This window comes from Penaeus vannamei, chromosome 35 (assembly GCF_042767895.1).
Source record: "Penaeus vannamei isolate JL-2024 chromosome 35, ASM4276789v1, whole genome shotgun sequence".
Lineage (NCBI taxonomy): Eukaryota > Metazoa > Arthropoda > Malacostraca > Decapoda > Penaeidae > Penaeus > Penaeus vannamei.
The window spans coordinates 27,744,118-27,771,617 of NC_091583.1; the positions used below are offsets into that span (position 1 = coordinate 27,744,118).

The 27,500-nt window shown below is 46.8% G+C and overlaps 2 protein-coding genes across 2 annotated transcripts in view; one reads left to right on the plus strand and one right to left on the minus strand.

Annotated features, from left to right (window-relative positions):
* The window catches only part of LOC113811398 (treacle protein), a 222,047-nt gene that overhangs the window by 138,837 nt on the left and 55,710 nt on the right, over positions 1-27,500 (minus strand). The gene's annotated exons all lie outside the window — the stretch shown is intronic.
* LOC138859306 (uncharacterized) lies at positions 3,134-9,120 on the plus strand. The gene is made up of 4 exons (XM_070113919.1): positions 3,134-3,317; positions 7,401-7,652; positions 7,694-8,497; positions 8,972-9,120. Exons 1-4 carry the CDS (start codon positions 3,134-3,136, stop codon positions 9,118-9,120), a joined length of 1,389 nt encoding a protein of 462 aa, XP_069970020.1.

The following is a 27,500-nucleotide window of genomic DNA, read 5'->3' on the forward strand; positions in this document are numbered from 1 at the left end:
TTCTCTTCCTTTCTCTCCTTTAATAACAATAATAAAATAAATAGTAAAAAACGAAAGCGATAAATACTGATAAAGTGACCACAACATTCCCTCTTCACAAAACCTTTAAAAATCTATTAAAAAAACAACAACAAAAACAATCACAAAACCTTTAAAAATCGAACCAAACAAATAAAAACAATAAAAAAACAAAGATACGATCGAACGAAGTTGGAATAATATTCAATTTTCGAATAAATCTCTCACCCCTCCCCCCCTGCCTCCCTTATTACCCCCTAACCCCTCCCACCCTCTATTTACCTAACCCCTTCGTACCTAACTCAACTCGTATACACATACCCCCTCCCCCACTCTCCTACCCCCATCGCCACCCCATCCACAATCCCCTCCACCACACAACCCCACCTCGTCCACTACCCCACCCTCTCTAGCCTAACTCGACCCCACCTTCCCCCACCCTTTCGCACCCAATCCCACCAAAATTAACCAAACCCCGTCTGGGTTACTACCTCTTTCCCTCCCCTACCCAACCCCATCCACACTTCCTCCTCTATCAAAACCAAATCCACCTTCCCCCACCCAACCCAAACCCCACCTTCCCCCACCCAACCCAGCCCAAACCCCACACAACCGCGTACCCCACCTACCCCAAACCCCACCCAATACTCCCCAATCCCCACCTTCCCCTACCCACCCTCTCCCCCACCTTCCTCACCCAACTCCACTTTCCTACCCAACCCACCCCAAACCCCATCAACCCAACCCCAAAACCCCACCTTCTCTCACCCAACCTAACCCAAACCCCACCTTCCCCCACCCAACCCACCCCAAACCCGCCACCCTCTACCTACCTCTGCCCCACCCAACCCACCCTAAACCCCACTTTCGCATCCCATCTACCCCAAACCCCACCCAACCCTTCCCCCACCTCTAAACCCCACCTTCTCCCCCACCCAACCCACCCCAAACCTACCTTCCCCCACCCAACCCCACCCACCTTCCTGACTCCACCTTTAAAACTCTACCTCAACCTTAATTCTTCCCCACTTTCAACCTCATCCTTCCCATAACCCCCCAACCCACCCTAAACTCCCACCTCTTCGCACCCCATCTACCCCAAACCCCACCTTCCCACACCCCAACCCACCCCTCCCACCCAACCCTCCCCAAACCCCACCTTCTCCCCCACAACCCTCCCAAACCCAAACCCCACCCTACTCACATTCTCCCTCCAATCCCCCACCCCAAACACCCCACAGTATCCCAAAACCGCGCCCGGGAGGAGGAGGAAGGAGGAGAAGAAGAGGGAAAAGAGGAGGAGGAGGAAGGAGAAGAGGAGGAGGAGGAGGAGGAGGAAGGAGAAGAGGAGGAGGAGGAAGGAGAAGTGGAGGAGGAGGGAGAAGGGGAGGAGGAGGGAGAAGAAGAAGAGAGGAAGGGGAGAAGAGGAGGAGGAGGAGGAAGGAGGAGAAGAAGAGGGAGAAGGAGGGGGCTAAGAAGAGGAAGGAGGAGGGAGAAGGAGAGGGAGAAGAAGAAGAAGAAGAAGGAGAAGAAAAAAAGAGGAGGAGGTGAAAGAGGAAGGAAAAAAACGAAAAAGAAGAAGAAGAGAAAGAGGGGGAGAAGATGAGGAAGAAGAACAAGAAGAGGAGGAGGAGTAGGAAGAAGAAGCAAAAGAAGAAAAAAATAAGAAGAAAGGTTTCGCACGTAAATCCCATTGGCGCGAATACCATTGTCCTTTTTGCCTCCGCGTCGATGAGGACAAAAAAGGAAGCCAGCTGCTTGCTTCGCTCAAGGGTGGCGCCTGGTTTGGGAAGCTATAGGGAAGCGAGTGAGACAAGGCGTGTTCTTCTTGCCTTTCTTTTCTGCTTTTCTTTTCTCTCTCTCTCTTTATCTTTCCTGGTTCTTTGTTCCTGTCTTTCCCGTCTTCGTTCTCTTTTCTCTCCTTCTCCACTCTCCCTTTCCCTTTCCCTCACTTACCAACCCCTCGAGCCCCCTCACCTTTCCTCCCCCACTCGCTCTATCCTCCCTTGTCCCCCATCTCCCCTCTCTCCCTCTTCCTTATCGCCCTAAAACATACACACACACACACACACACACACAATCTATCTATCTAACTATCTATCAATCTATCTATCTATTCTATCTATCTATCTATCTATCTGTCTATATCTATCTATCTATCTATCTATATCTATCTCCTCCTCTTCCTCTTCCTCCTCCCTCTTCCCTTCCCCCTCCCTCCCTCTCCTCCTCTTCCTCTTTCCTCCTTCCTCCTTCCCTCTCCTCCTTCCCTTTCCTTCTCTCTCCCTTCCTCTCTCCTCTCTTCTCTCTCCCTCCCTTCCCTCTCCCTCTCCCTCTACCTCCCTCTACCTCTCCTCCTCCCTCCCTCTCAAAAAACACCCTTAGGATTAATCGGGACAGTGAATGCCTTCTCTCCCTCCCCCCCGGTCCTAAACAACATCCTTCAAGGGACCCCGCCACCCTGTGTTTAAGAGGAGGACTAATGGCATCGGAGCAAGCAAAACACGGGCGCCCATCTGCACCCATTCCGCCGAGACAATACCCGGCGTTCCATCAGGGCGAGCTTTCCCGGCGGAGAGTGTGGGGTGTGGGTGGGAAGTGAGGAGGGGAGCTTGGGGAGAGGTGGGTTAGGTGGGGGGTAGTGGGGAAAGGGGAGGTTAGGTTAGGGGGGGATAGTGGGGGGAGGGGGGAGAGAGGTGGGATAGTGGAGGGGGGGATAGTGGGGGGAGGGGGATAGTGGGGGTGCTGGGGGAGGGGGAGAAAGAGAGGGGTTAGTGGGGGGAGGGAGAGAGATGGGGGATAGAGGGGGGAGGGGGAGAGAGGGGGGTATAGTGGGGGGAGGGGAAGTGATGGGGGGTAGTGGGGGTAGGAGAGGGTAAAGGGAAGTAACTAATTTCAAAACATTATAAAAAAAAGACCCGCAGTTGAATATCATTAATATCAATTAAAGAGCTTGTGAATAGAGCTCACTATTAAAAAAAACAGAACAAAAACAAAAAAATCCCGCAATCCCGCCCTCCCTCGCTCTGTCAAAGGTAAACGATACGTGCAAACGCGGCGTTTATTCCATTAAACCTCTCGTTAGCCAAACATCCCCTCGCATTCGCAATCAACAATGACACTACCTGCTCTTGCTCGCTCGCATGCTTGGCCTGGGACCCCACTGTCGGGAAGGGACGGACGCCGCTTCGGAATGCAACCGCAGGCAAAATCATGTGAATCGAGGGCTGTCATGCAAACACTTACCGGCTCACACACGCAAGCGCTGGGTATATCATTACAGAGAGTGACGGAGGCAAGTATGTGCATATAAGCATGCACGCATACATACATACTTATATGCTTCTATACGTACACACACATACACTCATGTACACACAGAAAGAGTGAGAGGGTGATGGAGAGACAGGGTGAGAGCGAAAGAGAGAGAGAGCGAAAGAGAGCGAAAGAGAGAGAGAGAGAGAGAGAGAGAGAGAGAGAGAGAGAGAGAGAGAGAGAGAGAGAGAGAGAGAGAGAGAGAGAGAGAGAGAGAGAGAGAGAGAGAGAGAGAGAGAGAGGAAGAGAAAGAAAGAGAGGGAGAGAGAGAGAGGAAGAGAAAGAAAGAGAGAAAGAGACAGAACGCTCGGAACAGAAAAGAGACAGAAAGAGAGGAACAGAACAAAATAGAACACGCGTGTAAATTCCCACCCGACAGACAGACAAAGAAACCAACAAACAAACAGAAGAAAAAAACAAAATAAAGAGACCAAGAAGAGCCATAATAAAAGCGTCGAGGCTTAAGGCAAATCCACCCAAGATTTTGGGTCACTCGAAAAAGGGAGATTAACCCCGAACGGAGATACAAGATAAAGTTTTCTCAAGTCAGATTACATCGGGTATAAAAAGGTGTTAATCCTTTTTATGCTTGGTGCTTTCTAAGGCTTCGCTCTGTCGAACACCTGCTCTTCGGAAAGAAAAAGCGAGAAAAAATCGCCATTTTCTCATGTGAATTCACTGCGTTATATTACACCCATGTTCTGAAAGACTCAATGTATGTGTTTATCCATTCTTTGATCTATAGATTTATTTTTTTATCATGATTATCATAATTTTTCAACTGAGTCTGTTATGTCCTAAAAAAATCACGTCCTCATTTTTCTGGAATCGTGTGTCCGTTAAAAAAAAATTCTCTCTCTCTCTATATATATATATCACAAACACGTTGTCGAAAAAAAACAAAAAAACATCTAAAAAACTATCGACAACCTGCCTTTTTTTCCTCCAATCGACCAAGTCCGCGGCATCAAAAAACATTTTCCACCGACGCTGTGGAAACGCATTTCTGCAGCAAAGGACGATGACGGGACAAAACCGCTGCCAAACACTACAACTTTATCGCGAGAGGCGGGGCGATCTTCGGGCCCGCGTGAGAATTGACTCCGGGTAAATATATCGGCTTTGCATCATCCCACTCTTTTTCTCTCTCTCTCTCTCTCTCTCTCTCTCTTATTCAGATTTTCTTTTTCTCTCCTCCGATACAAACCCGAAATTCTTATAAACCGATCCCCGTCCTCCAAACCCATTCCAAAAACAGGCCCATACCAGTCCCTACAGAAACCCATTCATTAACTCCTTTTTTCTATTTACGTTCAATTCACGAACATGCACGTGTACCTCTAATAACATCCTCCAATATTTGAGGTATTTCCCCCAATCCCCTTCCATTCATTAACTCCTTTTTTCTATTTACGTTCAATTCACGATCATGCACGTGTACCCCTAATAACATCCTCCAATATCTGAGGTATTTCCCCCCAATCCCCTTCGGAGGAGAATCAACGCTGTTTGCATCTGGCAGGAGAGACGCCATGCCTGACAACGCTGACTCGACGAAGGACAAGCTGACGCGGTGAAAATAAACCGGTGAAAATAAACCGGTGAAAATAAACCGGGAAAATACGACCCTTGCTTACACGTTGTGCAAACACGGGGGGGGAGGGGGAGGGGGGGGCATGTTGGATTAGGAATAACGATGCTAAATAGTTTGCGGAAGGAAATGCTGACGGACGCGCGCAAATACGCGAGGAGAGGGAGGGAGGGAGGGAAGGTGAAGGAGAGGTAGAGAAAAGGGGGGAGAGGGGGAGGAGGGAAGAGGGAGAGAGAGAGAGGGGGACAGGGAGAGGGAGGCAGAGAGAGAGAGAGAGGGACAGGGAGAGGGAGAGGGAGAGGGAGAGGGAGAGGGAGAGGGAGGGAGAGAGAGAGAGAGAGAGAGAGAGAGAGAGAGAGAGAGAGAGAGAGAGAGAGAGAGAGAGAGAGAGAGAGAGAGAGAGAGAGGCTACCAAAAGGGGAAAAATTCACCACCGAACACAAAACTTATGCTCAACACCAACATACAACAAAAAACTCCCCCCATCGAAATCAAAAGCCAAACCAAACTTAATGCATTCTCATCTTTCAGCACCCCCCTCCTATTCACACTTCAGCATCACTCCTCTTCCTCTCCACCCTCCCACCCCCGAAACCTCACTCAACATCACCCCCCTCTCCACCCCCATCCTACCCCCGCATCAACCCCCTCCCCCCAATCCCACCTCAACACCCCCCACCCCCCCTCCACCCTCACCACCACCACCACCACCACGCAGCAGGTACCCAATCAACACTACATGAAACACCCTCAGAGAAAAATGCATTCCGTAGACACACACAAATGCCACGTGTCGATTTAGCCTTGCCCCCCTCGTGCCATGCCCCGATTGTATCACATGACAACATATAAAGCTCGCTAGGGGGGAGTCGAGCGGGAGGGAGGGGGAGGAGGGGAGAGGAGGAGGTGAGGGGGGAGGGGAGAGGAGGATAGGTGTGGGGGAGAGGAGTAGTGGAAGGAGGGGGAGAAGGGGGAGAGGAGGGAAGGGTGAGGGGTTATGAGAGGGTGGGGTTAAGGAGAGGGTGGTGAAGGAGGTGAGAGGAGGGGAGAGGGTTGGTGGAGGAGGAGGAGAGGGGGAAAGGAGGAAGGGTGAGGGGGAAAAAGGAGAGAGGGTGGCGGAGAAGGGGGGAGGGAGAAAGAAGTATGAGGAGGAGGAGGTGAGAGGGATAGCAGGGGGGCGGTGAGAGAGGAGGGGGTGAGGAGGAGGAGAGAGGAGGGGGAAGTAGGGAGGAGGGGAAGGAGGCGTGTGTCATTTGGGAGATAGCATCACCTTGCATTCAGCGACGGAGCTTGACTATCTGTTCCCCTCCGAGGCTCTGCGGGGACCTTTCAAGTGACTCGAGTACACGCATTTATAACACATATTCTGACGATATTTACAGGTCATAAACAGACACTTATTCACACACATGGACACACATATAAATACATACAGAATTACATACATACGTATATCCAGAAGTCCATACATACACTCGCAGTAAAAATGCACAACCATACACACAGACAGACAAACACATCCATCTATACGTACATATATATACACCTTATATGCACACGCACAAACACATTCATGTATGCACAAACATACATACACACATGCACAAATACACCATATATACACCTACATAACTAATAACACCATACACATAACAACCATACACACACGCACAAATAAATATACACAAGTAAAAGATTAAAAAAGGCAAGGAATAAATAAAAGAAAGAAAGATAACAATAATAATAATTGAATAATCGGCATCCCTCCTTCCCACCATCGCCACACAAAAACCAAATGGAAAAAAAATTGGAAAAATCCCTCAACACAAGAATTTTTTTTTCTCTCTCTAAATCGCTTTTACCCCACCTCCCCCGCCCCCCTCTCCCCACCCCCTCCTTTTTTTAAATAAGAAAGAGCCACCTCCTTGGCCCCTAATCATTACCATCTCCCGAGAACAAGAAAAAAAACACCCCGAGTGATCTTGAGATTTGTGCTTCATAATGGCCGGCGAAGGGGATTTAAGGACTGAGATTTTCGACTGGGGAACTAAATCCGCGTTTGGGTGAAAAAAGAGGGGGATTATGTGTATTGGTGTGTGTGGGGGAGAGGGGGGAGATGAGAGGAGAGAAGGGGCGACTGTGTGTGGGGTGGGAGAGGGAAATGACAGGCGGGGGGGGGAGAGAGACTGACTGATCGGTGGGGGAGAGGAGGATGACTGAGTGTGGTGGTGGTGGTGGTGGGGGGGGACTGGCTGTGTATGTGTGGGATGGATGAGAGAGAGAGAGAGAGAGAGAGAGAGAGAGAGAGAGAGAGAGAGAGAGAGAGAGAGAGAGAGAGAGAGAGAGAGAGAGAGAGAGAGACAGAGAGAGAGAGAGAGAGAGAGAGAGACAGACAGACAGAAAGAGAAAGGCGGCGGCGGGGCAGAGCCGAGGGTCCCAGAGCCAGAGGTCCCAGAGCCGAGGGTCCCAGAGCCAGAGGTCCCAGAGCCGAGGGTCCCAGAGCCAGAGGTCCCAGAGCCGAGGGTCCCAGAGCCAGAGGTCCCAGAGCCCAGCGTCCCCAGAGCCAGAGGCTGTCCCAGAGCCAGGGGTCCTAGAGCCGGCGGCAGGGTCCCAGAGTTTCAGAGAGGTCCCAGAGCCGAGGGCTCCCAGGAGCCAGAGTGTCCCAGGAGCCGAGTGGTCCTCCGGGGAGCCAGAGTGTCCCAGGAGCCAGAGGGTCCCAGAGCCAAGAGTCCCAGAGCCGAGGGTCCCCAGAGCTGTAAGGGGTCCCAGAGCCAGGGGTCCCAGAGCCAGAGGTCCCAGAGCCGAGGGTCCCAGAGCCAGAGGTCCCAGAGCCGAGGGTCCCAGAGCCAGAGGTCCCAGAGTCAAGGGTCCCAGAGCCAGGGGTCCCAGAGCCAGGGGTCCCAGAGCCGAGGGTCCCAGAGCCAGAGGTCCCAGAGCCGAGGGTCCCAGAGCCAGAGGTCCCAGAGCCGAGGGTCCCAGAGCCAGAGGTCCCAGAGCCGAGGGTCCCAGAGCCAGAGGTCCCAGAGCCAGGGGTCCCAGAGCCAAGAGTCCCAGAGCCGAGGGTCCCAGAGCCAGGGGTCCCAGAGCCAGGGGTCCCAGAGCCAGAGGTCCCAGAGCCGAGGGTCCCAGAGCCAGAGGTCCCAGAGCCGAGGGTCCCAGAGCCAGAGGTCCCAGAGCCGAGGGTCCCAGAGCCAAGTGTCCCAGAGCCGAGGGTCCCAGAGCCAAGTGTCCCAGAGCCGAGGGTCCCAGAGCCAAGTGTCCCAGAGCCGAGGGTCCCAGAGCCAGGGGTCCCAGAGCCGAGGGTCCCAGAGCCGAGGGTCCCAGAGCCAAGGGTCCCAGAGCCGAGGGTCCCAGAGCCAGGGGTCCCAGAGCCAGGGGTCCCAGAGCCAAGGGTCCCAGAGCCAAGGGTCCCAGAGCCAGGGGTCCCAGAGCCAGAGGTCCCAGAGCCGAGTGTCCCAGAGCCGAGTGTCCCAGAGCCAGGGGTCCCAGAGCCGAGTGTCCCACAGCCGAGGGTCCCAGAGCCGAGGGTCCCGCGAGTGTGTGAGGCTGGAAGTGAGGAGTGTGGACGCCCTTGTAAGTATGCAGGGCGCGTGTCCGTCCCAGCGAGGGGGCCGCTTTAACGCGCCGGGGATCGAGCGAGCGCCGAGATTCGGATCTTAACCCTCGCCCGCAACGGCCGGTCGTCCCCGCTGCCTTTCGCTATGCATCCGCGCGTGGTTGAGCTATTAGAGATAAATAGATAGATAAGTAGATATATTATGGATAGATAGCTAGACAGACAGCGGCAGGCATTTTTCTTATGAATGAATATTTATCTCCACATATGCGTATCTATCTCCATAAATACTGTGTATATGCGTATCTCCATAAATAGTGTGTATATGCGTACCTATAAGTAAAAAAAAAATAATAATAAAAAAAAAATAAAAAAAAATAAATAAAATATATATATATATATATATATATATATATATATATATATATATATATATATATATGTATAATTACTAAAATATATATAACTTTTTTCCTTCAAACCATTCTTAGGTTACCAAACTATGAAACTTGAAATATACTGTCCATTCAGAGACAAGTTACAAATAGCATTGCAAACGGTGATTTCGACGCAGTCTGAAGTAGCGATCCAAGAATGCGCCATGAATGTCCCTTGTTGTTGCTGTCTGACATTGAAGTAGCCCTCATAAACAACATATGCATATCTAAGTAACACACGCACGCACACACACACACACATACATACATACACACACACACACATACATACACACATACATACACACACACACACACACACACACACACACACACACATACACAGATACATTCCAGACACATCTCCCATACACACACCAAACACACACCCACACACACACACACACACACACACACACACACACACACACACTCACAAACACTCACACATCTACCCACCCACACATCCCGCAACCAAACACCCAAACACACACAAACATACACACAAACATCTCATAACACACACACACACACACACACACACACACACACACACACACACACACACACACACACACACACACACACACACACACACACACACACACCTCCAACGGACACAAACACGCCCAAACTTGCAACACATCTGACATCTCACTCAGGACAGCTGGCATCTCCATTATGACAACTGGCATCCTTGGCAAAACCCGCCAGGCATAACTCATGGTAAGATGCAACTGTCATGCCATATGTCATGAGCTAAGGAGAGCTAATGCCTTTCAACATGACATCTGGTAATGTCATGAGCGACGTTCCTATCCCGTGACACTGGAACACTTTTTCATGACCAAATGGAGTGGAAAAATAAGTTGACATGATATATATATATATATATATATATATATATATATATATATATATATATATATATATATATATAAAGATATATATATATGTATATGTATATGTATATGTATATGTATATGTATATGTATATGTATATGTATATGTATATGTATATGTATATGTATATGTATATGTATATATATATATATATATATATATATATATATATATATATATATATATATATATATATATATATATATATACATGGAATTGGGAGGCGATGAGGCGGGGGAGTTGAGAAAAAGGGTAAAGGGGAGGGGAAGAAGAAGGATAAAGAGAAAGTGAAGTGAAATAGTAGTAGTAGTAATAGTATTAATAATAGTATTAGAAATAATAGTAGTAGTAGCTGTAGTAGTAGTAGTAGTAGTAGTAGTAGTAGTAGTAGTAGTAGTAGTAGTAGTAGTAGTAGTAGTAGTAGTAGTAGTAGTAGTAGTAGTAGTAGTAGTAGTAGTAGTAGCTGTAGTAGTAGTAGTAGAAGAAAAGAATAGTAAGTAGGAGAAGAAGCATGGAAATAATAATAATGACGCTGATAATAACAATAATAATAATAATAATAATAATAATAATAATAATAATAATAATAATAATAATAATAATAACAATAATAATAATAATAAGACAAAGAAAAAAGAAAAGAAAAAAAAATAAAGGAAGAAAAAGACGACCAACAACAAAAACAAAAAGAGGGCCACCTTCCCCGACGCCCAAAGTGTGCCCCAGTTGGTATGCCGCAGCTGAAGGGCCTCCCGCAGTGACGGCAATGTTATACAGCAATTACCCGATCTCATCTTCGCAACTTTTCCCTCCGAACGTTTTGCGTGGACAGAATTCCTCGAGTGCGACGGTGACTGCGAATGACGTACGTGGTTCGCCGATATTCGCGTTCCTCGAGAGTGTCGCGGATCCTTGCAAATTTTGACCGGGGTGGCATGACTCAGCCTCGGGGGTTGTATCCTCTTCAGATTTAATTTTTTTTTCGATTTAAGGGATTTCAATAGGATGTCTTAAAATGCGATAATGTGGATAGGTGAGTAACATAAAACAAACTCACATAAACAAAGTCGGATATTATAGCAATAAAAGATAATTTTAGGAATAAGGAAAAAATAAAATAAACACAACCGATAAAATACGATAATTCAAAGTTTCACTATAAAACATAATAATAAAAAAAGAATAAGGCATAAAAATAAAATAAAATAAAATAAAATAAAAACGTACAAAAAATAAGACACAAAAATTTAAGAAAACGACATACAACTTCCATCTTTTTACCAGGAAGGAGACACAATGTTCACAAAACGCCCCCTCCCCCCAAAAAAAAAAAAAAAAATCCATAACTTCCCCCCGTGTGAAAACAGTTCCTCCTCGTTCATTCTCTTCTCGCCACAACAAAGACTAATAACCCGGGCCTAATGACAACCCGAAGCTCGTTATCTCTGTCACAGTAACTAACGAAGATTGCGCGCAGTACAAGCGGCTCTGCAACTCCCCCGCACCTCCTCCGTGTTTCGCACTGTCTTCCTGCAAACGACTTTATCTTTAGGGACGAGAGTAATCAGGTACTCTCTGCGTCTTCATTTTCATGTTTTTTTTCTCTTTCTCTCTCGATGCCTTAGCCTATCTCTCTCGCTCTTTCTCTTTGCCTCGCTCGCTTTCTCTCTCTTTCTCTGTCTGTCTGTGTCTCTGTCTGCCCGTGTCTGTCTGCCTCTGTCTGTCTGTCTGTCACTGTCTCTGTCTGCCTCTGTCTGTCTGTCTGTCTATCTGTCTGTCTGCCTCTCTCTCTCTTTCCCTCTCCCTCTGCCTCTCTTCCCTCCCTCTTCTCCTTCTCCATCTCCCTCTTCTTCTACTTCTCCTTCCCCTCCCTCTCCCTCTTCTTCTCCCTCCCTCTCTCACACACAAACCATTATGCAATCACCACCACATACTTACCCAGCACATAAACAAGTGATTCAGATAATGCCATCCCACCTCTCGTGTGTTTTTTAAACCCGTGAGATTTATTTAAACATTATCGTCCACAAATTAACCTGCATACAAGGTAGTTATTACCGCAATATATATGACAATTATCGTGAGGGACATAGCTTTTGTTATTATGCCAAAAACACATTCTGTTTACACTGGTGCATCCATTACAGAGCAAACCACACAGGCTGCACGCACAAACACGAACAAACACACACACAACTCCCTTACCCTCCCACCCACCTTCACACATAAAAAGCTAACAAACACACCCTAAGTCTGTGTACACTCGGTAGACAAACAGACACCCATTAATGCGCGCACATACTCACACGTACACACGCGCGCGCACACACGCACACACACACACAGACACACAGACACACAGACACACACACACACACACACACACACACACACACACACACACACACACACACACACACACACTCCCCCCCCACACACACACTCACCCCCCCTCACCCCACCCCCCACCCCAACACACCCACATACATATACACACCCGCCCCTCCCCTCCCCCCCACACCCACCACCCACGCCCATCGCGCCCACCGAGGTCGCTGCGTCGTGTAACCCCCCACCCTACCCCACCCCCCCTCCCGCGCCATGACCTTGGAGAGAGGTCATGCGCGGCGCCTCCTGTGCATGCGTGGCCGTCGGAAATCATGCAGGCAAACTGGAGCCGTAAATGCGATCTAATATACTGCTCTCCGTCTGGGTAATTGCTGGCATTTGTGCATCTTTTTTTTTTTCTTCTGTATGAGTAATTGGATTAATGTATAGACAACAAAAATAATAATAACAATAACGATGACGACGATGATGATAATAAAGTTGTTGATGTTGATGATGATGATGATGATGATGATGATGATGATGATGATGATGATGATGATGATGATGATGATGATGATGATGATGATGATGATGATGGTGATGATGATGATGATGATGATAATGATGATGATGACGATGATAATGAGAATGATAATGATTATGATAACGATAATGATCCCTACAACAACAAAACAATATCATCCTTAATAATGACAACAATAACAATAATAAAAAAACAACAACAAACAAACATCATCAATATACAACAAAAACACCAAATAGATCAATAAAGAATGGATAAGATTAGATAAAAGATGACGATGATGATCCCTACAACAACAAAAACAAAATCATCCTTTAATAATGACAACAATAACAATAATAAAAAACAACAAACAAACAAACATCATCAACATACAACAAAAACACCAAATAGATCAATAAAGAATGGATAAGATTAGATAAAAGATGACGATGATGATCCCTACAACAACAAAAATAATATCATCCTTTAATAATGACAACAATAACAATAATAATATTTAAAAAAACAGCATCAATATATAACAAAAACACCAAATAGATCAATAAAGAATGGATAAGATTAGATAAAAAAAAAAAAAAAGACCGCTCCTCGCCTACATTCTTGAGATGTCTGACAAACGCCTCAGAACGGAAGAAAAAAGGATTACAAGGCGGCGTCGGTGTCTCTTCCCTTCGCCTTTTATTTTCGGGTTTAAAAGATCTTTCTTAAACGAGTGAATAAATAAAAAAATGAAATAAAATGAATAAATTAGTGATTAAATGAACAAGATGAGTGATTAAATCATTAAAAAAACAGACAGACACAGAACCGAGTCTCCGTAAGATGTCCATTTTTCACAGACAAAATAAACGCATAAATCACAAAAACTGTAAGCAAACAAAAAACAAGCAAATAAAAAGGCAAACAAACAAAAACAAACAAATAAGAATTGGAATCACCGAATTCACTTCCAAGTAACGAACAAACAAAGCAAAACAAAACAATAAACGGACAAAAAGCGAAAGCGCCAGATTAATTCACTCCTAAATCAGCCAGAACTTGCAACTGCAAAAGTTATATAAAAGCCCCACATGCAACGAATTCCCCGGCTTCAACACCTGCACACCAGCCGCACACCTGGCTATAAGAGAGCACCCTCCCCCCCCTCCTCCTTCTCCCCCTCCCCTCCCCTTCTCCTTCTTCCCCCTCCCTTCTCCACCTCCTTCCCCCTCCCCTTCTTCCTTCTCCTCCCTTCCTCCTCCCTTCCTCCTCCTTCTCCTTCTCCTTCTCCTCCTCCTCCTCTTCCTTCTCCTTCTCCTCCTCCCCCCTCCCCTTCTCCTTCTCCTCTCCTCCTCCTCCCCTTCTCCTTCTCCTCCTCCTCCTCCCCTTCTCCTTCTCCTCCACCCCTTCTCCTCCTCCTCCTCCTCCTCCTCCTCCCCCCACCCTCCCCTTCTCCTCTTCCTCCTTCCTCCTCCTCCTCCCCTCCTCCTCTCCTATTCTCCACCCCCACGTCCTGTCTTGAAGGAGGTTGGGGAAGGAGGAGGAGGAGGAGGGGGAGGTGGAGGGGGGAGGAGGAGGAGGGAGGAGGAGGAGGAGGAGGAGGAGGAGGAGGAGGAAGAAGAAGAAGAGGAGGAGAAGGAGGAGGTAGAGAGGGAGGGGGAGGAGGAGGAGGAAGAAGAGGAGGAGAAGGAGGAGGTAGAGAGGGAGGGGGAGTAGGAGGAGGAAGAGGAAAACGAAGACGAAGAAGAGAAAAAAGGAGGAGGAAGAGGAAAAGAAAGACGACGAGGAAGAGAAAAGGAGGAGGAGGAGGAGGATAAGAAGACGAAGACGAAGAGAAAAAGGAGGAGGAGGAGGAGGAGGAGGAGGAGGATAAGAAGACGAAGACGAAGAAGAGAAAAAGGAGGAGGAGAAAATAAAGACGAAGAAGATAAAAAGGAGGAGGAGGAGAAAATAAAGACGATATAGAGAAAAGAGAGGAGGAGGAGGACGAGGAGGAGGCAGATAAGAAGAAGACGAAGACGAAGAAGAGAAAAAGGAGGACGAGGAGGAGAAGGAGGAGGAGCAGGTAGCAGCCAGCCCTCGTGTTTTATTACAAGCCCCTCTGCATGCCAGCCTGCAATAAACCAGTAATTAGGGATTCGAGAACGGGTTTTCTGGTGTGGCTCTATGCAACAGCTTTGCAATAACGTGTCGGCTTTGTTGGCTTGGTTTTATGGTGGTTCGGCTGATGGGAGGCTCAGGGACTAGGCAATACACACCGACCACCTCCTTAAAGCGGGTGTTTATCCACGGCGACACGAGGACACGACGAAACCTCAAGGCCTTAGAGGACCTCCGAATATGGACCGAAATCCCCCCTACCCCCCACCCCCCCATCCCCCAAAAAAAAGAAAATAAATAAATAAATGAATAGATAAATGGATAAATAAATGAATACATAAATGGATAAATGAAAAATTAATCAATAAACAAAAAATGAAAATAAATAAATGAATAAATAAACAAATAAATAAATAAATAGATGAAAAAATTATTAATAAACAAAAATGAATAAATAATAAAAATATCATAAAGAAATAAGTAATCAAAAAATTGATAAATAAATAAAAAATATAAAAAGGTCAGAGAAAAAAATAAATACCCTACGTCTTCTAAGATTTAAGAAGAACCTATTGTACAAATACAAACATACGAATCACATCATGTCCCAAAAAGAGATTTTGTCATTCACAAGTAAGAAATACATATATATATATATATACATATATATATATATATATATATATATATACATATATATATATATATATATATATATATATATATATATATATATATATATATATATAAAGAAAAGACAACGCCACACCCCCAAAAATGAAGAGAGAGAGAGAGAGAGAGAGAGAGAGAGAGAGAGAGAGAGAGAGAGAGAGAGAGAGAGAGAGAGAGAGAGAGAGAGAGAGAGAGAGAGAGAGAGAGAAGAGAAAAAGAGAGAAAGAGAGAAGAGAGAGGGAGAAAGAGAGAGAGATAAAGAGAGAGAGATAAAGATAGAGAGAGAGAAAGAGAGAGAAAGAGAGAGAGAGAGAGAGAGAGAAGAAAAAAAAGAGAGAGAGAGAAAGAGAGAGAAAGAGAGAGAAAGAAAGAGAGAGAAAGAGAGAGACAGAGAAAGAACGAGAAAAGAAAGAGAAAGACAAAGACAAAGATAAAGAGAAAGAGAAAGAAAGAAAAAGAAAGAGAGAGAGAAAAAAAAGAAGAGGGAGATAGAGAGAGCCAGACAGAGAGAGAGAGAATATGAACACAAGACCTTCCGAGAGAGGCAAGAATGAGGCGCAAGAATAAGGTCTTCAGTTGCCCAAAATCTGCATGAGAGTATGGCCGGAGTGAAGCGTCATCTTTAGGTGGTCTAGAGGAGGAGGAGGAGGAGGAAGGAGGAGGAGGAGGAGGAGGAGGGAGGAGGAGGGAATAGAGAGGAGGAGGAGGAGGAGGATAGGGAGGAGGAGGAGGAGGAGTAGAAGAAGAAGAAGAAGAAGAAGGAGGAGGAGGAAGAAGAAGAAGAGGGAAGAGAGGAGGAGGAGGAGGAGGGAGGAAGAGGGAATACCAAGGAAGAATGAGGAAGAGAGAAGAGGGGGAAGGAGGAGGAGGAGGGAGGAGGAGGAGGAAGAGAAAGGAAAGGGAAGGATGAGGAGGAGGAGGGAGGAAGGAGGAAGGAGGAAGAGGAGGGAGAAAAGGAAAAAAGGAAGAATGAAGAGGGAGGAAGGGGATGGATGAGGAGGAAATAAAGAGGAAAGAGTAAAGATGGGGAAGGAGGGGGACAGAGGAAGTGAGAGGAAGGAGGAAGGGGAAGAATATAACGAGATGGAGACTGAAATAAAGAGAAATGGGAAGGATAAGGAGGAGACATGAAGAAATAAAATGAAGGAAGAGGGAAGAAGGAGGAAGAGGAGAGATAAAGAAAGAAGAGAAGGAAGGGAAAAATGAAGAGGGGAAAGGGAGGAAGTGAAAAGATGTGGAAGAAAGAGGAAGAGAGGGAAGAGAAAAAGGGTAAATTAAGTGGGGATATAGAGAGAAAAGGAGAGAGAAAGGGGGTAAAATGAGTTAGAGAGAGAGAGAGAGAGAGAGAGAGAGAGAGAGAGAGAGAGAGAGAGAGAGAGAGAGAGGGAGAGAGAGAGAGAGAGAGAGAGAGAGAGAGAGAGAAAGAAAGAGAGAAAAAGAGAAAGAGAGAAAGAGAAAGAAAGAAAGAGAGAAAGAGAAAGAAAGAAAGAGAAAGAGAAAGAGAGAGAGAGAGAGAGAGAGTTAAAAGGAGAAGAGAAAAAAATTCAAAGAGCGAAAGAGAAAAAAAAGCAGAAAGAACGAAATTAAAAAAGAGAAAAAGAGAAAACGAGAAAGACAGACAGACGGAGAGAGAAGCAGAGAAGCCCTAGCAGTGCACCACCTCCCCGGCAGGCAACCGGCACGAGGCGAGGCGACCACTGTTGTGATGGGCGCGGGGGCAGACCCGGCCGGGGAGGCACCCATATTAGTTCACCAATCCGTCACCAGATGTCCGCGCCTGCCAGCCTCATTTGCGGTCGGCGGCCATCTTGGATCTCGGTCGAGGCGCTTAGCGAAGGACAACGAAGGGAGGACATAGAAGGAACTCGAAGAAAGGGCAGCGAAGGACAGGCGACGATAGATGGACAGAGATGGAAGGGCAAAGAAGGACAGACGACGATAGATGGGCAGAGATGGAAGGACAAACGAGACAACAGCAAACAAGGAAACACAGAGAAAGAAAATCAGAGATAGAACGACAACCGACATGACAACAACAAACAAACAAAAAAAAATACAAAAAAAGGAAACTCGAATACAGAATGACAAACGACGACACAACAACAAAGAAGGAAACACAAAGAATGGACAAAGATGGAAGAACGAGCGAAGGAAACCACGAATCTCCAAGGATGGAAAAGGTGGCCGAGTGTGCTACACGTATTACATAAGCGGGAAGTATATTTGCATGTGTAGTCGGGGCGAGGAGAATCCAACTCGCTTGTTGTTTGTTTGTTTGTTGAGGCAGCAACAAAAGAAAGAAAATAGAATTAGAGATAAAGAAAGAGATATAGATAGATAGATAGGTAGGTACATAGATAGACAGAAAGATAAATAGATGAGAATATAGATGGATAAATAAATAGGAATATAGATATATAAATAGATAGGATAAATAAATAGATACATAGACAGACATATTATATATATAATATATATATATATTATATACATATATATCATATACATATATATTATATATATATATATATATATATATATATATATATATATATATATATATATATAGAGAGAGAGAGAGAGAGAGAGAGAGAGAGAGAGAGAGAGAGAGAGAGAGAGAGAGAGAGAGAGAGAGAGCGAGAGAGAGAACGAAAGAAAGAGAAGAGGGGAGAGCGTAGAGAGAAGAAAAGATAAAAGACGAGAAGATAAGATACAGGAGAAAAAGACAGCTGGAGAGGGGAAGAGGGGGAGAGGGGGGGGGAGCGAGACAGGACCTTGATGTCAGTATGTCAACATGATCCACGTGGTCACCAGCCTCGAGGAATGCCAGCTCACCTCCACAAAAGAGTTGTTGAGAAAGAGGAAAAGAGAAAATGAGAGAGAGAGAGAGAGAGAGAGAGAGAGAGAGAGAGAGAGAGAGAGAGAGAGAGAGAGAGAGAGAGAGAGAGAGAGAGAGAGAGAAAGAGAGAAAGAAAGAAAGAAAGAAAGAGAGAGAAAGAAAGAGAAAGAGAAAGAGAAAGAGAAAAAGAGAAAGAGAAAGAAAAAGAGAAAGAGAAAGAAAAAGAGAAAGAGAGAGAGAAAGAAAGAAAGAGAGACAGAGAGAGAGGAGAGAGAGAGAGAGAGAGAGAGAAGAGAAGAGAGAGAGAGAGAGAGAGAGAGAGAGAGAGAGAGAGAGAGAGAGAGAGAGAGAGAGAGAGAGAGAGAGAGAAGAGAGAAGAGAGAGAGGAAAGAGAGAAAGAGAGAGAAAGAGAAAGAGAGAGAAGAAAGAGAGAGAGAGAGAGAGAGAGAGAGAGAGAGAGAGAGAGAGAGAGAGAGAGAGAGAGAGAGAGAGAGAGAGAGAGAGAGTAGAGAGAGAGAGATAGAGATAGAAAGAAGAAGAGAGAGAGAGAGAAGAAAAGAAAGAGAGAGAGAGATAGATAGAGAGAGAGAGAGAGAGATATGTTATGTTATATATATATATATATATATATATATATATATATAGTAGAGAGATATATATATATAGAGATAGATATATATATGTTATTGTTACAGCTACAGTTAGAATATATACAGAATGCCCAATGCCTCGGCTGGGATCCAAACTCACCTCCAGAAAAGATTTGTTGATTTACTGTCCCTATCGACGTGAGAAATAAAGGTGTGTTAATGATGAAAAATGGTGGCAGTATTTTTTACCTTTCTCAGGATCGTCTTACCCTTTGCCCCCTCTTCTTCCGGTTTTCCTACCTTCTCTTCTTCTTCCTCTCTTTCTCTTTAACTTTTTCTCTTCCTCCTTCTTTCCTTCCTCCCTCTTTTATCTTTCTCCAGTCCTTCCTTCATCCCCTTTCTCCTACACACCTGCCTCTCTTTAATTCCCCAATCCCCACCCACTCCACTTCCTCATAACTCATACACACCTTCCCCTTCTTTCCCTCTTCCCCAACCATCATACCACTCGACCCATACCCATCCACTCCCTTCCCCCACCCACTCCATCCATCCTTTCCCCGACTCCACCCACTCCGCCCACTAAACTCCCCCACCCACCCATCCCTACCCTCGACCCATACCCATATCCACTCCATTTCCCCCACCCCATCCACTTCTCACTCCCCCACCCACCCATCCTTACCCCTGTATGCTATCTACTCCACTTCCCCCACCCACCAACTCCACATCCCCCACCCACCAACTCCACATCCCCCCACCCACTCCACTTCCTCACCCACCCACCACTCCACTTCCACCCACCCACCCCCTCCACTTCCCCACACCCATCCCCTACCCCTACTCCATCACTCCACTCCCCCACCCACCCACTCCACTTTCCCCTCACCGCCTACTCCACTTCACCCCACCCACTCCACGCTTCCCCCCACCCACCCACTCCACTTCCCTCTCACCCACCCTGCCCACTTCACCCACAATTCACCCAATCTTCCACCCACCCACCTTTCCACTTCCACACCCACCCACTTCCCTCCGCCACCCACTCCACTTTCCCTCCCCACCCACCCACCCAGTTGTTGTCGAGTCATGGCGCGGACGATCCGACTCTGTAAGTGATATTAATGAACGATATTTATCCTGAATGGGCCGTAATGACACGCCCTGTTGCCCGGCGCCCGTGCCCGCCCCTCTCGGACGCGGCTCTCGCTGTCCTCGCGGGCGGCGTATAAAACGCGCCCGCGACAACGCCGGTAGGGGCGTGCTCGCGCTGTCCTGAGAGGGTCTTGTATACAGCCCAAGGTCGGTGGGGGTGGGCGAGGGGGAGGGGAAGGGAGGGGTGGGGTGGGGAGGGCAGGGGGACAGAGAGGGGTGGGAGATGGAGGGGGGGAGGGGGAAGTGATAGGTGGGTGGGCGGCTGGATAGGGAGGTGGGTGGGTGGGTGGATGTTGAGGGGAGAGGAGGGTAGTGGGATGGGGAAGGGGGGTGGGGAGGAGGCAACGGCGGTGACTGGAAATAATCAAGATTAATGAATGGATTAAAGGGAACAGGTTGATTTTCCTTCGTTTTCTTTATTTTTTCCTTCCAGTGTTCTCTGGAATGTCTTACCAAATCTCTTTATTTATTTATTTAAAAAATGTGTCTTCCAGTATCTTTTTTTTTTTCATGTAAACCAATAAAGTATATCATAGTTGCTAAACGAAATCCAATAACACATAAAAAAAACGAATAAAAATCTTCGTCTATCTTAGTGAACAAGAAACCAAGAAAATTAAGACCAAGAACAAGGAAAACATAAACAAAAGCAGGACAAGCACGCTACGTCACTCCTACTGGAACACGCTACTCCAACTCCCACAACAACGCTACACACAAAAAAATACGTAAAACAAAGAGAAAAAGGCAAATTATCATAATCCTAAAACACAGAAAAATATCTAAATGGTCAGCCCCGCCTCCTGACCTAAAAATACCTGTAAAAATATATATTAAAACATCAAAATTTCCCCATTTTTTCACAAGGAACGAAACACATAAACACTCCATCTCCTCCCGCCCATTAGGGTATCGAGACTGCCCGCAGCGCCACCCAGGTCGAGCGGACGCCGGCGGAACTAACGCGATAATTGAAGGCCCTCCACAGGTGGACAGAGAGAACAGGCCTAAAAGAAAAGAGAAAAAAAAAAGAAAAAAAAGAGAGAGATCTCAAATACCTGTCCTCGATTTGTCTTTACTTTGTTTTTAGAAGTAAACAAAGGAGTGTGGTCCAGATCTAATTCTTTTCCTTTGAAGTCGGTAAGGCACACGACACACTTGTCCGAAACACACACGCGGGAAACGGGAGAAATCTTTCGTCTTTTGTCTAACTGCGGGGAGTTTTTCGTATGCCTGAAGCGCAGTGGGTAACTCGACAGGTCGTAACTTTTGTTTTAAATCCAATCCGAATTCTACCGACGAAGGGAGCAAATGTATTCAAAGTATTTAATATACAATTTAAACAAGACAGGAAACGCAGATACATAGGCCTACATCCTTCTAAACCACGACATCCCTCAGTAAAAAAAAAAATAAATAAAAAACAAACATAAACCAAACACAAAATTAACAAACAAATAAGAAAAAACATGCATATCAAGTCACACAAAAAATAACATAAAAATCGGAGTATTCAGATTATCTTCTTTTTAACAAATCGGAGTATTCTCACGTAACACCTGTCCCGGCTCAGTCACCGAGCCGGACCTCACTCCCTCACTCGTCGCCGCTCTCAACACCCACCTCACCTCATTTACCTGGCGGCGATGAGGGGCTGAGGAGAGAAGGTGGGGTAGGGGATGGGGAGAGGGGGTAGAGGGTGGGGAAGGGGTGGGGGAGATGGGTAAGTGGGGGTGGAGAAGGGTAAGGGGTGAGAGGTGAGGGGGTGGGAAGAGGGGGCGGAGGGAAAAGAGGGGGTGAGAGGTGAGGTGGGGAGATGAGCAGGGGGTGGATGGAGGAAGGGAGGGCGGGGAGATGTTGGAGTGGGTGGGGAGAGGGGGTGAAAGGAAAGGGGATAGGGAGAGGGGATGAGAGGTGAGGTGGTGGAGAAAAGGAAGGGGGAAGGATAAGGAGTAAAGAGGTGTAGGGTTGGGAGAGGGGCGTAGAAGGTAGGGGGATGTGGGAGTTGGGGGTGAAGGCCTAGCGAGGAAGGGGCCCAGGACGGAAGGAGAAACGAAAGGAATGAGGATGAGTGGTGAGGAGAGGGGGGAAAGGAAGGGAGATGAGGGTAAGAGGTGTGGGAAGATGGGGTATGGAGGGAGGGACGAGGTGCTGTGGTTGGGGGGTTTAGGGTCTTGGTGGGCGTTGGGGTGGATGGGGGTGAAGATGATGAGTGGTAATGGGAAAGGGGTGGAGCGGGGTTGTGGATGGGAGGGGAGAGGATACGTGAGAAGGAAGAGGGAGGATGGAAACGAAAATAAGGACGAAGACGAGGAGGAAGAGGGAGGATGGAGACGAAGATGAGGAAGAGGGGGGATGAAGACGAAAATAAAGACGAGGATGAGGAGGAAGAGGGAGGGTGAAGACGAAGATACAGACGAGGAGGAAGAGGGGATGAGGATGAGGATAAGTATGAGGCTACGACTAAAGAGATCGAGTCAGCGAATAGAGCTTATTCTTTATTTATTTATTTTTTATTTTCTATTCTTTTTCCGGTAGGACAGAAATTATGGGAAACCTATAGGTTCAACTAGCTAAATATTGAGAAGAAAAGACTGGAAAATGAAGCAGAGAGAGAAGAGAAGAGAAGAGAAGAGAAGAGAAGAGGAGAGAAGAGAAGAGAAGAGGAGAGGAGAGGAGAGGAGAGGAGAGGAGAGGAGAGGAGAGGAGAGAAGAGAAGAGAAGAGAAGAGAAGAGAAGAGAAGAGGAAGAGAAGAGAAAGAGAAAGAGAAAGAGATACAGAGAAGAGAGAAAAAAAAAGATATGTATAGGATTCGTAAGCCTGAGAAAAGGGGGAAAGGGGGGAGGGGGGGTCCTCGCCGGATGTCTAAACTGCACATCTTCCCAACCACAGCCGAGAGAGAGAGACAACCGGAGAAAATGTGGATCTACAGCACGCATTTCATCTCAGTTTCCTAACATGAGCCTCACTCCTAATTCCCCCTTTAAAAAAGTACATAAAAGTAATGATAATGGCCGATAAAGTCAAGGGGTTAATTGCTGAAATTTTCTCTGTAAAATAAAGGCAATGAGGGCGAGTCAAAGGTGATTGTGAAATTAATGAAAAATCGTGACAAATCTTTAATTATCGGAGAATGGTTTATCGACATCTGTTTCTTTACACTTCTTGGCAATATTGCGGTTAAAGGTTAATGGCAGATTGCTATTTGACGTCGATTTAACTCATGGAAATACGGAACGCAAGCACGTACATTAGACATACACACGCACGCACGACACACACATACATACAAGCACACACATACACACACGCACGACACACACACACACACACACACACACACAAAACACACACGTACATGCAAACACACACTACCTTATCACAAACTAACTTCCACGATCACAACACCCGCACAGGGGTCACCGCCGCAACCCCCTAAAAAACAACGATAGAGTGACACCGAATTTTATTACAACAACCGTTATCGTAATACCTATCTTTCACGCCGCCATTATCGACATCTCTGAACCCGGGGGTCTTTTTTCTCCCCCGGGTGTGAGGCGTTCAGAGGGCGGTCAAGCCGAGGTGACTAATGTGATGCTGGTCATTTCCCCCTGGTCGGTCGCTCTCCCCGCCACCAGCTATTAGGCGTGTTTAAGGGTTTTTTTCCTCCCTCTCTCTCTCTCTCTGTCTCTTTTTCCTTCTTTCTTTCTTTATTTCTCTCTCTCTCTCTGTCTCTTTTTCCTTCTTTCTTTCTTTATTTCTCTCACTCTCTCTCTCTCTCTCTCTCCCTTCTTCTGCTTCTTCGTTTTCCCTTCCTTCTCTTTCTTTCTTAGCTCGATTTGGTTCCCTCCACTCCCCTTCCTTCCATCCCTCCCTCCACCCACTCCTCCTTCCCTCCCTCCCTCCCTCCACCCACTCCCCTTCCCTCCCTCCCCCTCCACGCCCCTTCCCTCCCTCCCTCCCTCCCCCACTCCCTTCTTCCCTCCCTCTCTCCCTCCCCCCACTCCCCTTCCCTCCGTCTCTCTCTCCCCCACTCCCCTTCCCTCCGTCTCTCCCTTCCCTCCCTCCCTCCCTCCACTCCCCTCCCCCCAATTGCTTACTCCACGACTAATATTCAAACTAATCACCCCAATTGTCGCTTTCTTTCATGCTTCGCATTCCTTCCGGCGATTAGATAATCCGAAGATATTCATCAGAACGGAAACGAAAATAACGAGAAAATTAACCATTAATCCCACCGCTGCCTCCATTACCATTGTCTTCCTATGTATACAGTTATTATCCCCGACATCGCGCTTCTGTCTTTGTCATTTGTTTTATGCATCTTTATCCAATTATTCTTGATATCACAATTCGCTCTCTCAGCATTCCACGATTCTCAAGACCAGTTTCCTTACAATCTTTACACTTAGTGCAATTATCATCAATGATATCTTTATCTTCATCTTTATCAATTTTTATGTGGTTTAAAGGTACGTTTTCTAATAATGATATCAGCAATTCGAAACGACCATAATCAAGTTATTATCACTTCATTTATCTTTATTTATTATTACTTACAGCCATTATAGAGAAAGGTCGTTTTGTCACTGTTATCCACGCCTTGTAAAATCGTTAACTCCTTTTGTTCTCACATTATTATTTTTTAACCTTCATAGAAAATGACAATACGACAAAAATGTTCAAAATGATAATAAATACATTGAAAAAATATAACGATGAAATATATATAAACAATATAAAAATTATGATAATAAGTAGAAACAATGCAAAAATAACGATAATAAATAATGTACCAATAATGTAAAAAAATAGCGATAAAATAATCATCACAAATGCAAAATAATTAATGAAAACACTAAGTGCAAATAATGGCACAAAATAACGATAAGATGACACACAAAACACTTACGCTTTGCAACCTCAACCCCAAAGACGTGACTCGCATTGAAACTGCAACATTACCTGCAACAAGAAGGAAAAAAAATCGTGTTAGTATTCGATTCACAAGAAAATGTATTCATTGCAGATATATGAAGGGATTCGTGTCTATAAATTCGTGACACGGGCAATATGCTCTCCTTAATTGTTTGTGTTTTGTTCTTTCTTTTCTTCTCTCTTTGTCTTTTTCCTTCGTTTTTTTGTTTTGTTTTGTTTTGTTCTCTCAGTCTCTTTCTCTTTCTCACTCACTCACTCAATGTTTCTCTCTCTCTCTCTCTCTCTCTCTCTCTCTCTCTCTCTCTCTCTCTCTCTCTCTCTCTCTCTCTTTCTTCTCTTTCTCACTTACTCAATGTCTCTCTCTTTCTCTCTCTCTCTCTCTCTCTCTCTCTCTCTCTCTCTCTCTCTCTCTCTCTCTCTCTCTCTCTCTCTCTCTCTCTCTCTATGTGTGTGTGTGTGTGTTTGTGGATGAGTGTCTGCGTATGCAAGCGCGCTCTTTTGTTCATGTAAGTATACACGCATCCTTTCATGCACACACGCTTGAGCTGTGCATCCAATACCACACCCACGTGCCCCCTGCAAGCGTGGGTAACCGCCCTTGCCCCACGTGCCCCCTGCAAGCGCCTGCCCCGCCCTCGCCCCATGTGCCCCCTGCCCCGCCCTTGCCCCGAGTGTCCGCGTGGGCGCCTTCCCACCGGGCGCGACACCCAACACCGGCGACTCCTTCGAGGACCGGAGAGCCTGGGACCGCGGCCGGGAAGCGAGGGAAGAAGGGCCGGACACTGAGTCATGTTGGGGCGGCGAGGGGGGACGGGGAGGGAAGGGGGGTTCCGATCGGTTTCTCTCTCTTTCCTTCTTTTTTCTCTGTCTCTGCTTTCCGTTCCTTCTCTATCTCTCTCTGTCTCTCTCTCTCTATCTCTCTCTGTCTCTGCTTTCCGTTCCTTCTCTCTCTCCCTCTCTCTCTCTTTTTGCTTTCCATTCCTTCTCTTTCTCTTTCTCTCTCTCTACTTTCCGTTCCTTCTCTCTCTCTCTCTCTCTCTCTCTCTCTCTCTCTCTCTCTCTCTCTCTCTCTCTCTCTCTCTCTCTGTGTGTGTGTGTGTGTGTGTGTGTGTGTGTTCCGCCCCTTCTCTCTTTCTTTCTCTCTCTCTCTTTAGAATTGTTTCTTTTCGTCAACCTTTTTTCGTTGTCCCTTTCTCGATTTCTCGTTCGCCTTTTGTCTCTATATTGTTGCGGCAGCAGGCGTGATTTTCGCTATTCAGTCCGTCAGTTTTTGCTCTGCCTTTTGCTCTCTACCTTCCTTCTTTCTTTTCTCTTGTCTCTTTCCCTCCATGTCCTCTCTCAATCTTCTTAATCTCTCACTCTTTTCTTCCTTTTCCTTATCCCTTTCCAATTCAACCCTCCACTCTCTCTCTCAACCCCTCTCTTCCTCTCACCCCCCTCTCCCCTTTCAACCACCCTATCCATCTCCCTCTCCCTCTCAACCCCCCCTTCTCCCTCCCTCTCCATCCTTCTCTTTTCCTCTCTCCCTCAACTTTATTCTCTGTTTTCTCCTCTCCCTCTCAACCCCCTCTCCATTTTCTCCTCCTCCCTCTCAAGACCTCTTTCCCTATTGCTTTCAACCCCTATTTCCCTCTCCCTCTCCCTCCCTCTCAACCCCTCTTTCCTCTCCCCTCTCAACCCCCTCTTTCCCTCTCCCTCCAACCCCCTCTCCATTTTCTCACTCTCCCTCTCAAGACCTCTTTCCTTATCGCTCTCAACCCCTCTTTCCCTCTCCCTCTTCCTCTCTCTCCCCTCTCAACCCCCCCTTTCCCTCTCCCTCTTCCTCTCTCTCCTCTCGCCCCCTCTTTCTCACCCCTCTTCCTCTCTCTCCCTCTCAACCCCTCTTTCCCTCTCCCTCTCAGCCCCCTCTTTCCCTCTTCCTCTCTCTCCCTCTCAACCCCTCTTTCCCTCTCCCTCTCCCTCTCTCCCTCTCCCTCTCAACCCCGTCTTTCCCTCTCCCCTCTTCCTCTCTCTCCCTCTCAACCCCCTTTCCTCTCCCTCTTCCTCTCTCTCCCCTCTCAACCCTCTTCCCTCTATCCCTCTTCCTCTCTCTCCCTCTCTCCAACCCCTCTTTCTCCTCTCCCTCTCAGCCCCCTCTTTCCCTCTTCCTCTCTCTCCCCTCTCCCAACCCCTCTTTCCCTCTCCCTCTCTCTCCCTCTCCCTCTCAACCCCGTCTTTCCCTCTCCCTCTTCCTCTCTCTCCCTCTCAACCTCTTTCCCTCTCCCTCTCCCTCTCTCTCCCTCTCCCTCTCAACCAATCTTTCCCCTCTCCCTCTTCCTCTCTCTCCCTCTCAACCCCTCTTTCCCCTCTCCCTCTCCCTCTCTCTCCCTCTCCCTCTCAACCGTCTTTCCCCTCTCCCTCTTCCTCTCCTCCCTCTCAACCCCCTCTTTCCCTCCCTCCCTCTCCCTCTCTCTCCTCTCCCTCTCAACCCGTCTTTTTCCCTCTCCCTCTTCCTCTCTCTCCCTCTCAACCCCCTCTACCCTCTC

Coding starts and splice junctions, on each gene's coding strand:
- LOC138859306 (XM_070113919.1), top strand. CDS start 3,134: ATGACACTACCTGCTCTTGCTCGCTCGCATGCTTGGCCTGGGACCCCA. Junction 3,318..7,400: donor ACAGAGAGTGACGGAGGCAA/GTATGTGCATAT, acceptor TCCCAGAGCCAG/AGGTCCCAGAGCCGAGGGTC. Junction 7,653..7,693: donor AGAGGGTCCCAGAGCCAAGA/GTCCCAGAGCCG, acceptor AAGGGGTCCCAG/AGCCAGGGGTCCCAGAGCCA.